At 41.6% G+C, this 13,615-nt stretch overlaps 1 protein-coding gene across 1 annotated transcript in view; it reads left to right on the top strand.

Moving 5' to 3' along the window:
- Nucleotides 1–13,615, top strand: part of LOC144268986 (rho GTPase-activating protein 7-like) — a 147,222-nt gene that overhangs the window by 132,161 nt on the left and 1,446 nt on the right. The window contains exons 8-12 of the mRNA XM_077824385.1: nt 1,693–1,891; nt 3,340–3,556; nt 6,091–6,205; nt 10,492–10,709; nt 11,922–12,095. Coding sequence (XP_077680511.1) covers nt 1,693–1,891; nt 3,340–3,556; nt 6,091–6,205; nt 10,492–10,709; nt 11,922–12,095 — 923 coding nt within the window. The remainder of the gene's footprint in view (nt 1–1,692; nt 1,892–3,339; nt 3,557–6,090; nt 6,206–10,491; nt 10,710–11,921; nt 12,096–13,615) is intronic.

Genomic DNA, 13,615 nt, shown 5'->3' with positions numbered 1-13,615 from the left:
TACATCTCTAAGAATTGGGCTGTATCTTTTCATGGCATATAATAGGGCTGTGATTACATTTATCCGCTGCTCTGAAGATATTTGCAGATTAGTGCCCACAATTATGAGCCACATGCTATATGCTAAAAGAAAAGGAGGACTTGTGGCACCTTAGAGACTAACCAATTTATTTGAGCATGAGCTTTCGTGAGCTACAGCTCACTTCATCAGATGCAATATGCTGCGATACCTCTGTAATACGGATAGGGAAAGTTTGTAAAGTTAGAAGTTTTCCATCTCTCTCCAACTGTTTGGATCACAAATCTAGTTAGGGTTCATTAATCTTTTTCTCGTATAACTTAAACCCATGGAGGGTTGTGGGTTTTTTATTTTCGTTTTTTTTTAAAAAGATTCAGTTCACTTAGAAAACTCATTTTACATGAGTCCTGGATTTGGGATAAAGACTGTCTTCATTGAAAATTAAACTGGCTGAAGTGGGGAGCTGCTTTGTATGTCATTGTGTGCATATTAAAGGAAGATCTGTCAATACAGTGTTTAATTTGCAGATTTGTGTAGACATGTATAACCAAATACTATGCAAATGAAAAAATGATCTAAATACATATTATGGTGTTAGGGTACAAATTTATATCTTGCAGTTAAAAAGGGAATATATGTTCTGTGACAATGTCAAAACATGTCATTTTAATAGTGTCACTTTGGTTAATTTGGCTTTGACTTTATATTATGTTAAAACATTAACTTTACTATATATTAAAATATATAACACTAAATACTTTAATATTATAAAAGTTGAAACAAAATTAATTGAAATGATATTATTGAAATGACATGTTTTGACATTATCCAAATTGAATTTTTCAGAATTTTTTGTCTCATGGAAAATTAAAAAATTTCCAATTTTCATTCCAAACTGAAATTAACTTATTTGAAATATTGGAATTTTCCACAAAATGGAAATTCTGGTTTTCATCCAACTCTAAATAATAGGCATGTGAAACTTTATGCAGTTGGATATCCAGCTCAGTGCTTAATGCAGTTACCTAGGTATTAATTTAAATTCATACTTCTGTATAAACCCTTTTCTCTTTGATACACAACACCCAAAGTGCACTCGCAACTTGCAGACCTAGTGTTAACATCTTATCCTGTTGATATAAACTGAGAGAGCCAATACAAATTGATTTAAAAGGGAAAAAAAAAAATCCTACATGAAAAGTCTTCAGTGAGGACTCTCACTCTTGGGTTAACTGATGCACCAAGAGTTCCAGTGTGGTTCAGCTGGAGAATAGGGAATTTCCAAGCTGTTTCTAAAGAGATCAGAGTGCATTAGAATCATAGAGTATCAGGGTTGGAAGGGACCTCAGGAGGTCATCTAGTCCAACCCCCTGCTCAAAGCAGGACCAATCTCCAATTTTTGCCCCAGATCCCTAAATGACCCCCTCAAGGATTGAACTCACAACCCTGGGTTTAGCAGGCCAATGCTCAAACCACTGAGCTATCCCTCCCCCCCATTGGTAGTAGCTGACTTTTCAAAGCAATGCCGGGGATATATTTTAATGTACCTGTGAGCAAAAGCATGTCCCATGTACAGTGTGTGCATGTACAGCCATCATAAGTACTTCAATGTCAGAGTTAAGGAGAAAAATTGCTTATTCTGACTTAGGTTATGTCTGTCTGTTCTCTTAATAGGTTGGCCTGTTCAGAAAATCAGGCGTTAAATCTAGGATCCTTTCTTTAAGGGAAATGAATGAAAATGACCCAAACAATGTAACTTATGAAGGGCAGTCGGCGTTTGATGTGGCAGATATGGTAAAGCAGTATTTCCGAGATCTTCCTGAGCCTATATTCACTAGCAAGCTTTGTGAATCCTTCCTCCACATCTATCAGTGTATGTAATTTTTTAAATTTTCTGAGTTTCTTGGACATTTAGGCCAAAAGTCACGTCTGATTTTGTGTGCTCCATATTTTGAGAATCCAACATTTATGCTGCTGGGGGCGTGACTTTTCAGAAGTTCTGAGCATCTTTAAGCCCAGTTGAAGTCAATGGGAGCTGCAGGTGCTCAGCACTTCTCAAATAAGATCCAGTGTGTCTCAAGATGGGCTTCTAAAATCAATATGAAAATATTGGTCTCAGATTATATGACAAATATAATCTCTTTTCCTTACCCTTGTGTTTTCTCTCTCTCTGTCACACACATTCCCTTTAACAGTACTCTGTGGCTGGTGTTCTGACTTGATTTTTAAATGGTTGTTTCTGTATATTAAATTAGGGCATAATCTGTTACTCTCACTGAGGAGCACCTGACTATGCAAGTAGTCTTGTTCATTTCAATAAGACTGCACCTTGAGATCAGGTACTTCTTAGCATGAGTGCAGGTTCTTTGGTATGGCATTTTCACTGGAAATACCAGCTGATTCCTATGTCTTCTGTCAGCCTGTCTACATTGTCTGAAAGAAGAATAAACCATAAGGCAAACTACATCATTTGCAATTGTTTGGAATTAGTTCTGTCTCCAATAGTTTGTTTTAATTGAATTTATTTTTGCGATACAGCGATGCAGCAAGAACTTATTCTGGAGGCATGTGATGTTGGTGCCTCAAGGTTTTTTAATGACAATCTTTTCTGTAACCTGGAAAAGGCATTTAAACCTTAAATAAGCACAAGCTTTCTAAAAAGATTAAATCTTGAGTTTTGTTACATTACATTACTTTACTTTGACACGAGGAACATGTGTCCTGCTGCCTGGAGGCAAAGCGTTGACTACAGGAGTCCTAGTTGCTTGTTATTTCCTGTCTGTAGAATATGGAATAATATCCTAATCTCTGGGTAAAGATTTTTTTTTTTAATTTAAAATAAAGATTTTAAATAAAAAAATCTGTTTTTAAAGTAAACAGTTGTTCCTGTTTAGCCTACCCCAGTGGGCACTCTGCTTCTGGAGTAAGTATGGCTGAACAGGGAGTTATTCAGGAATAACTGTCTTTGAATAACTCCAGGTATAGACAAGCCCTTATCTGGATTTTAAACAGACTTAAGAAACTGAAATAAGGCTATCAGGAAGAGCTTTTAAGACCAGCTGAAATAAACCACTTTGTACACCTCTTGTGGAGGCTTAAATTAACTGGCTTTACTAAACTGGTGCAAATAGGTGTGTCGACACCCGGAATGGTGGCCTTTAGGGTCTTTGCCATCTCTGAGGACTGTTCTATGATCCTGAGTAATGGGAGAACTGATGTATGGAATTGATGCCCTATTTAGGGGATACTGTGTTCGTTCTTTTATTTAATGTTTTATCTGATCAAACTCTCTCATGAGTTTCCTAATTCTTCTATCTTCAGATTTGCCAAAGGATCAACAGTTTCATGCAGTTCAGGCTGCCATTCTTCTGCTCCCAGACGAAAACCGGGAAGCTCTGAAAATCCTTCTCTTCTTTCTCCGAGAAGTAGTTGCTTTTGTTGAGGAAAACCAGATGACTCCGACCAACATTGCAGTCTGTCTCGCGCCATCCTTGTTTCATCTCAATACTTTAAGGCGAGAGAGTTCATCATCATCTAGGTATCGTTGTCGTAACAGCTGAACTGTTAAATGAGAGGTTTCAGAGTAACAGCCGTATTAGTCTGTATTCGCAAAAAGAAAAGGAGTACTTGTGGCACCTTAGCGACTAACCAATTTATTTGAGCATAAGCTTTCGTGAGCTACAGCTGTAGCTCACGAAAGCTTATGCTCAAATAAATTGGTTAGTCGCTAAGGTGCCACAAGTACTCCTTTTCTTTTTGTTAAATGAGAGTTTTTCTGTGCCATGTTGACTGTATAAATAAAATGAGCCAAAATGTACCCTGCCTGTTTAAAAAAAAAAAAAAAAAAAAATCTGGAAGTGCTCCAGATTTGTCCTATATGTGACAGCCCCGTCCTTAGGGGAGATGAGAATACATCACCCTCCTGCTCTTCTGGCTCCCTGTCAAATACGAGATCAATTTTAAGGTCCTGTTCTTCAAAGCCCTAAGTAGTCTGGGCCCTAGTTATCTCAGGAATCCAAACCCGCCTCTCTCTGAGCATCATACGCTAAGACAACTCTCCTCTTTGTGGATGCACAAAGTGTTAGTTAACACGGGCCTCGCATATAATTCTGAAGGTGGCAAGATCTATCATTTGCATTAGCTTAGCCTGATTCCACTACAAAAAACTCAGATTAGGTTTCTCCCAATATCTACACCAAAGGAGATAGCAAAAAACCCACTCTGTCTGTGCCTTATGAAGAGAGGGGTCAGAATAGTCTTCCTGACGAAGTTTGCTTTTTATAATTCTGCTTGCACTCAGGTAACATGCTATAGAGATGGCTGTATTCCACAGAAGTGGGTAGGAGTGGGCTTCCTAACTCCTGTTAGTATTTACATGTAAAAACCCAGCTGCAGATTCAAGCTCCTGCAACTAGTTTCCAGCTCGTAGCTATCTCAGGTACTAATTCTGTTTGGTGATAAGGATGCCAGGGGGACTGAGTGATTTTAATTTTAATAAGCAACAATATCCGATGAAGTGAGCTGTCGCTCACGAAAGCTTATGCTCAAATAAATTTGTTAGTCTCTAAGGTGCCACAAGTACTCCTTTTCTTTTTGCGGATACAGACTAACACGGCTGCTACTCTAAAATATCCTAATTGTGTAACATTTACTGGCAGTTTATGCAGTGATGGAGGTTCTTCTAGGTAGAATCAGTACAGTAACCTCTGGGAATGCTCATTCAGGATCTAGTCTAGCCTCAGTGCAAGTTCTTGTTTGTTTCCTATACAGTATGGCTGTGCTTGTGGATAAACTTGTTTCGAGGCAGGAAAGGGCTGTTTTCTTTTGACAAAAACATCATGCCCTTGTCAAAGCAGATGCTTCTTCATCTTATGCAATCTAATGATAAGGATATTACGTTCCATTTAGGTGAGGAAGCATATCACATACATGGTATTTGTGCATTTCAGATTTAATGACACTCTCTGAGAAAAGTAAATAGAGATGAAAAATGTGAAGAATTTGCTTTTAAGAAGCACAAAGCATCTCAAGATGCATATCTGCCTGTAAAACAAGTCCTGTGATGCTCAGCTCTTGCTGGGAAGAGCTAACACTGAAGCTGAAACAATGACAGCGCTGCTGATCATAGTCAGAGAAGACGTGAGTGGAGCCAGGAATGTGGCAGAGTGATTGATAGCTTTTCAATTGCAAATCCTGACCAGAATTAAGCAATCTGTAATGTTTGGGAGATTGAGACTCATAGTTTAGTGGTTTGTACCATTTGGATTTACTTTTAACTCTACATTGCAACAGCAAGGAGCCTAAAATCATTTTAGAAACAAGGGTGCTTTGAATCTTAAGTTCAAATAATTAGTTAATATTTTATTTTAGGATTCAGACTTCAAAGGGACATATTCTAAAAGGCTTGGCTCTAAGGAATAGTCAAGGGTCCTTATTGCCTGCACTTTTTTAAAAGTTGTTCAGTAGGAATGTTCCAAGATAAAGCTATTGTGAGTGAGTGTTACTAGTGTCATATAAAGATTATGTCTGGAAAGAGCCTAAAATGCTGGTAACACGAGTTAGCAAAACATAGCAATATGGCAGCACTTCTGAGGATTGTGATGATTTTATAAAAAGTCTTTAGACAGAGTACATAGGTGATTGATATAACTAAACACTTAACTCATGCTGAACACATCAATGAGAGCTCATTAATTTCTTTGGCTAATCCTGTCTAATTACTGTTCAGTAAAAGATCGTATTACTTGTAAAATTTTGGTAAGCCTCAGTAGCACTAGTGCACCTTGGTATCTCAGCAGTTTGGTTCAAGGCTACCATTTCTATGCAGCTTACTTTTCAAGATTACTGTAGCTTTCACAATGTTGTCCATGTGAAAGTGATGACAGAAGACTTTGTCTAGTGAAGCTGTTTGTGTACGGAACTCATTGTAACACAGAAATTCAGAAACCAGAGTAAATGAGAAAATTCCCTAGAGCTTCCAGGCTGATGATGATGTGTTTCACCTCTTTTTAATTTTTATTTTATTTACTCTGCTGTGCCTTTAAAAAAAATCCTTGTTAACCCTCTCTCTAGGTCCAGCCAGAGGAAGTACAGCCTGGGAAAACCAGACCAGAGAGATTTGAGCGAAAATCTGGCAGCCACCCAAGGCTTGGCCCACATGATAATGGAGTGCAACAGACTCTTCCAGGTATGTCTCTTGCTATAACGCCCCCTATGTTACAACGTTACGGAAAGTGTCCATCATGTTCATTAGAAAAGTGAATATGCCAGTAGGATTCTCCAGCCCTGAAGCTTAAACTGGACATGCCTGCAAATTCTTTGCTGCCTATTGGCAAGAGTAAATGTCCTTCTGTTGTTTCTTGAATACAATTTAAAATAATCCAAACAACCCCTGAAGCAAACCCTGAAGGTTTGTTTTTTTTATTGAGGATGATAGTGAGTCATAACTTGGCCCAGGGAAACTATCCTGTTGCTCTTTCTTCTGCTTGCAATTCCTAATGCTTTGGTGTGGTATCTGTGTCCTACTGACCTTAATACAGGGAGAATTCTGTTGCCGAGGTCATTGTATCTGCTGTACAGTACTTGGATGGCAAAATGTGATTCTGCTGTTTCTTTCTTCCTGTGATTAAACCCAGTCCTCCGAGGCTCTGGATATATCTGTGTGCTTTGGGGGGTGGGCCCGAGCCACAGAGGTTGAGGTGGGGTTTGGGTTTTGGTTCAGCCCCACTGTATTGAGAGCTCAGAACCAGGATTCTTTTTAAGACCCAACTCCGAGTTTATTTAAGATGTCCCATTTCTGTGCAGTTGTTTTTTTCAGCTGGCTTGGCTTAGGACAGCGTTTCTAAATGTATTACCAGTTAGAGATAGAAATAACTTGGCAACCTCACCTGGCAATGCTTACCCCACGGGCGTATGCCTCCAGGAATCCTCTATATCCAGCATTTAACTGACTCAGGTAGGGCGTCTCTACAACCCTGAGCTGAGTGTAGCCTACGTGCAGGCAGTGAGCAGCCCCTTCTATCTGTGGGATGCAGGGCTCTAATGATAAGCGTGTAACCAAGGGAACTCGCCATCCCAGAGTGATTTAAAACATCCTTCACAAGGGGGAATGTGCACGTTCCCCCTCGCTGGAGCCCTTGGGGAAGGCAGCTAATTGCATACTCTCCTCCCTCATTTTTCCTCTTCCTGTGAAGGCTGCTGTCAGTTGGTTAGCTCCCTCCAGCAAGCTAACTGACCTGCACGTGGGAGTCTACAATTACGCTGTTGAGGCAAGAGCTGGATAAGGATCAAGAATCAGTCTGGCATCCAGGCACTTCTGCCACTCCCCTTGGCAGCATTCACATGTCTGTTAATTGGTGCCAGGCTGTCCCTTCCACCTTGGTGCTGAAATGGCCCGTTGAAAAAACTTCAGCTTCACAGAGGGCCATTGGAGCTTTCCAAAATACCTTCACAGGCAAGGAGGGTGGGATGTTCCAGTCCCTCCAGCCTCCTCCCTTGGCTTATTTCAGAGTAACAGCCGTGTTAGTCTGTATTCGCAAAAAGAAAAGGAGTACTTGTGGCACCCTAGAGACTAACCAATTTATTTCATCCGATGAAGTGAGCTGTAGCTCACGAAAGCTTATGCTCAAATAAATTGGTTAGTCTCTAAGGTGCCACAAGTCCTCCTTTTCTTCTCCCTTGGCTTAGGCATCCAGGTTCAGTGTTGGCCTGTATTTGAAGGGTGAGCATGGGAAAGAAATGTTGCAGTATGGGGGTGGGGAGGGGGCATAGAAAAGGGATGGGGGGCGGGGGAAGAAGCTGCAAAGAACAGGGTGGAAAAGAAGAGCCATCACCTCCTGCAACAGATTCTGGTGCATAACATGTATAAACGAAAGGAGTAGTGAAAGTTCAGGGTTTTGTTCCCGGCCTTGCCACTGGCTGTGCCACATAGGGCAAGTCACATGGGCCTGGACTGGGGTAGTTACAGATGCAAACCCCCAATGTAGATGCACTCCGCCAGTTTCAGAGGGGCCTGGTAAGCCCCACTCAAGCAAACCCCTTTTTGCAGTGGTGCGGGATGTGCCTGTGACAGATTTGCAGCCGTGTCGCTACCACTGAGGAGCCTATAATTATTGTGTCTGTAAAATGGGGATAATAGCTCACTTGCTGAGAAGCTAGGTCAATTTTGCAAAGCAGCTTGGGAGACTCCATTGGCGGGTGCTAGAGCGGGACACTAATGAAGTGTTGTGCGTTGTTTGCTCTGGAGAAGAGCTCTGTCTCCCTATGCAAGCATACCTGCAACTCTCTGCACTCTTCCATTAACCATATCACAGCTTCTTCCAGACTGGCCAAACTCTTTCATTGCGGGAGAGGCTTCCTTATCAGAGAAGAATTCTCAGCCCATTAAGTCTGTCTCTCGTGGTGATGGAGTTGGCTGTACTTTTTAATGAGACCTTGGGGTACTCTTTCACTCTCTTTTTGTGAAAAGAAAAGGAGTACTTGCGACACCTTAGAGACTAACAAATTTATCTGAGCATAAGCTTTCCACTGCATGCATCCGATGAAGTGAGCTGTAGCTCACGAAAGCTTATGCTCAAATAAATTGGTTAGTCTCTAAGGTGCCACAAGTCCTCCTTTTCTTTTTGCGGATACAGACTAACACGGCTGCTACTCTGAAAACTCTCTTTTGTGTATACTCTCCCTAGTAGGTTTCAGAGTAGCAGCCGTGTTGGTCTGTATCCACAGAAAGAAAAAGATTACTTGTGGCACCTTAGAGAGTAGGTGCCACAGGTACTCCTTTTCTTTCTCCCTAGTAGGCAGGCCTGTCCTCCTTCCTATGCAGCCAATGGCCCCACAATAATCAGTGTGATGGCTGGCTCCACAGCCTGGGCCAGCGTAGTATAAAAGATGTAAGCAGTTCCCCAGGCATGCTCTGTAAGATCAGGCAAGTTGTGTACATGCAAAGGAGATGGTGTATCTCATCTCCGATCAGTCATCTCTACCTTGTTGTCAGTAAGCCAGGAACTGCTGCTGAGAAATGGAAATTCCTGTCTGAACCTTACTCTGTCTCTTGGTCTGAGCCAGAAAATGCTGTAACCTCCCTACCTGGAACATTTGAGGCTGTGGCTTTCATCTGAAATTGATCTAGATAGCCTAACCCACGGAAGAGCAAGCCGTGCTCCTTTACCTCTGTTTCTGTCTCTGCAGAATTAATATAAATTCTTCTTAGAGGTGTTGGGATTTAATAAGCAGCGTTTTTAAACACATTTATAGACAGAATACACTTTTAATGGGACTTAGTCATTTGATTTCCTGAGATAAAATAGTATAGTTAAAGCCTCAACACAGATGGGTGTGAAGCAACTAGCCCCACATTGCACACTGAAGTGGTGAAAGAGCAAGGGGTTTAATGTAGGAATCCCACTACAGTGCTCCAACTCTGAGAGAGGAGGTCATTCCTTAAACTAGCTTTTCTATTGCTCAGGGCGGTGGTTTTTATTTTCACATCTAGTGCTATAAAATGTGTTGGGCTGCTCCTGATTGCTGATCATTCATTCACAGTCTCGCCGCATTAGCAAGTCCAGCTCTTCCAAGGAACGCTTTAGAATATTCATTGGCACTTGCTTTTGCGCTTGTAACTTTTACATAGTCTCCAGTAGTGAGTTCACATTCACTTAAGGATCATTATCCTAGTAGATTTTTCTCCCGGTGTAAGAATAAATGTAATGGAACTGTGCTTAGAATCCAACATCCCCTCCCCTTGCAGATGCCTGACTATTGCCTGGATCAGTGTTGTGATGACTTATATGAACAGAATGGCTTGAGTGAAAGGGCTTCTAATCAGACCGCCTCAATGAGGCACTCCATGCTGATTTCCCTTGAGAACTCCATGCAGGACTTGCTGCGAGATGCCAAGGAAAAGTTCAAGAGCTGGGTTACTTGTTCAAACTTGGAACGTGTGGAATTGGCGAATAAAAAGGTAAATCTGATGCTGGGGTGTTAGCAAAGATGGAAGTTAATAATTATGCACCTTTCTGAGCTTGAGGGTGTGCTGAAACTAGCTGTGTTTCTGCCTAACATCCATTCAGGAACTGCCCCAGAGCCCTTTCGAGCTAGCAGCAACTCTCTGGTGCCTTTTATTTATAGTCTAGTATTAATCAAAGTTGAGTTGCCCATTTGTGACTTGCACGCCCTTCATCTATGGCACACCCTTATCTGGGCAAGATATCCATCTTGTAGGAGAAAGTTAAGATACCAGATAAGTTAAGTTCATTGTAGATACCAGAAACATGAGTACTCATAATCCATGCTGACTGGGCAGTTTATTCATATTATAAAGCCCCCTTTACTACACTGTGTCTCCTAGAACCATTTTTCTATAACACACACCTTGTTGAAAGGCTGTGTAGATTTCTGCTGGAGGGAGGGAGTGGTGGAACGGATCACTAAATCTACTCCTATTAGACTACTAGTGTCCATTAATTGTCTTCTAAGGTGGAAGATAACTACCATGTCCGCTTATGGAAGGCATCCACTGAAATCGATGCCACTTCTAAAGTAATCCTCCAACGCATACTGACAGAGCAGCATCTGTGGGACCCAAGTCTGCAGCAGGCTAAAATACTAGAGACCTGGGATGATGAAACAGATGTTTATCACTATACAAGAGAAAGCATGTCACCCCTCCTGCCACGGGAGTATGTGGTTTTGAGGTAAGGAAATGATTTGACTTTTCTCGTTGGTTTCCCAAACACAATTTATAGCCCAACTTTGGTGCGTGTTGCTTCCCAGCATTTGATGCTGGGTTGTTCCAGTTCCATGTCAATCAAAAAGGGGTGCAGTTCCCTGTGGTTTCAGGATAACTACTGAGTAACTAACCACCAATCTGATTGTACATTATTGTGATACAGTGTATACTGCGGTAATGCCTAGAGCCCTCATTTGCCAGGCAAATGTGCCACATATAACAATTACAGTCTTCCCCAAAGAGCTTACAGACTCGGTAAGAGGCTTACACTGATGAGATTCAGAAATTGTTGCCACATTCCTGCCTCTTTTCTTCTAAAAATTATAGCACAACTGCAAACGTTTGTTGTCGTAGTTGTATTATCCCCCAGTGCGAGAAACCTTGGTTTGTGTCTGGGAAAAATGTAAATTCTAGCCCGCTATGACAATGAATAGATCCTATTCTATCACTCTTTCTTCCTAGGAAGGTATAGGCGGGAGACTTGGATTGATTGATTGAGATCTGCTCAGGTGATTTAGGCCCCTGGATCTACTTGAGCAGATCGTTGTGCTCATGTGTAGTGTGGTTTCATGTGTGTGCAGGACTCTGGTTATCAGTGCAACTGCGCCGCTGTAACACTTACTGAAGATGCTACCTACGCCGACATGATCGCTTTTTCTGTGGGCGTACGTTATCCACCTCCCAGAGAGGCGGTAGTTATGTTGACAGGAGCCCTCCCATTGACATAGCGCTGTCTATACAGGGGGGTAGGTCAGTTATAACTATGTAACTCAGGGGTATGGATTTTCCACACCCCTGAGCAATATATTGACATAAGTGTGTAGTGTAGATTAGGACTTAGTTAGCTCCTCTGTATGTCTCTTCTATATGGATTGTAAGCTGTTCGGGCAGGGACTGTCTTTATTATGCATTTGAACAGTGCCTAGGACAAAGGAACCCTCATCCATGACCTGTAGGTGCTAGTGCAACACAAATAATAGATCATTTATGGCAGGATTTGTAAGCCTCCTCCATATGGATTGAGGCCTGGAAAAGATTTTTATTCATGTCGTGCATTAACTGAATTGGTCTCTGCCCGTCAGAATATTGCTTTACGCCACAGGCAGAACATCCGATTGTCCAGCCATGTGAAAACATCCTGTGTGAAACATTCTAAAAATGTCCTTCTTTGTTCTAGGACTTGGAGGACTGATCCCCAGAGTGGCACCTGTATTTTGGCAGCTACCTCAGTTGACAGTGAAGGAGCTACTCTGCATGGGATTTTGGCCCATGTCCTTTTGTGTCAGTATCTCATAGAACCAGCTGGCTCCCAGAAATCCAAAGTGACTCACGTCTGCCGGACAGACACGAGGTATCATTTTAGTTTATGCTTCTTTACCTTAGCCCTATGGAGCTGCTGGGTCCTGAGCATACCTTTCCAGCCACCAGTATGTTCTGTCACACACATTCTACAGTAACGTAGAGGAAATTAACATAAAATAATACTTAGCACTCAAGTGGAGAGGGCCCGAGGCTGCGGTCTGGGCTTGATTCCTGGCTCTGCTACTAACTTGCTGGATGATCTAGGGCAAACCTCTCTTGTGAAATTAGGATAATGCTACTTCCTCACCTGAGTAAAAACACTTTGAAGTCTTTGGATAAGAAGTGCCTGTTGATTTATTTTGTGTATTCACATAGACATCTTTGCCAAGTGGGGTTGTCTACCACAGGTTTGAGTTTGTGCTCGCTGTAGAGAAGTATTCCCCCAGAGTATCAAAAACAAAGCTATTTTGGCATTGGGACAGATGGTATTTAACGCCCCACATAATCTTTTACTGAGATTTTTTTTTTACTGTGAATTTTATCTTAATTGCCTCAAACAATGAGTACTAGAACTATTCATCACATCCTGTCTTGAAGCTGTCGCACAGTGTTGTGTGCTGTTAGAGAGCTATTTATAATAGTTCTGCCCTATTTGTGGCTGCAATGATCTGTGTGGGTTTACGGGGAGAGAGGTAGAAAACAGCAAGCAACTGGTATAATCCAATGCTGAATATCTAGAAGCTGGGAAAGATGATTGCTTCACATTCTCTGCTGGTGGAGCCAATGCACATTCTCGTAAGTTACAAAGGGGGGCTGCATGTTCGCTAGATTTCTATAAACCAAGATAACTCTTGTTAATCTTTCTCCCTAAAACAACAAACAGGTACAGGTTAACCCCCAATATTTTAACATCTTGGGGCACATGCAGAATGTTTGGTTAAGTGGGAGCTTCAATCATGCACAAAGTAGTTGTTCTGCAGGATATGCTTTGCTTCTGACCTGTAGAGGGGGACATAGTACACAGTTTAATCAAAGGCAGGCTAATGGGGTATTATGTGTAGAGGGATTTTTTTCTCCATGGTGTTTCAAAATAAATAAGCTGGTGGAAGAGACTCAAGTCCTATGATGTTGGAGGAAAGTTAGATTTCACTCATACACTAGATATTCTGCTCAAGAACAGTGAATTCTAGTAACCCCAATGCTGCCAAAAAATGTGACTTATTCTGTAAGGTCTTGCTGGAGATATGGAAGGGTCAACTTCAAATTTCATGTCTCAATTTTTAAAAACATTTGAGGCACAGTGTTATACCGTAGTCTCTCTTTATCATGTGTGCTTTACCTCTGTGCATGACTCTCCTCCCATCTGAGCTCTGGAAAGCTTCCAGAAATTTGAGCCAACTTTGAGGATACTGTGAAATGTCCAGTGGACTTGAATTGCTACATTTTGTTTCACCCCTTTGGGTTTTAGTTAATTGAGAGTCCCAAGTAAAGTGGCACCACTTTGGCTAAACAGTCTCCATCACGCTGTGAAATAGCCACCAATGTCACTGAACAGAAAAACAAGTGGAT

The sequence above is a fragment of the Eretmochelys imbricata genome, chromosome 8, assembly GCF_965152235.1.
Source record: "Eretmochelys imbricata isolate rEreImb1 chromosome 8, rEreImb1.hap1, whole genome shotgun sequence".
Taxonomy (NCBI): Eukaryota; Metazoa; Chordata; order Testudines; family Cheloniidae; genus Eretmochelys; species Eretmochelys imbricata.
The sequence above is the reverse complement of the archived record's forward strand: the minus strand, read 5'-3'. Positions and strand labels throughout refer to the sequence as shown.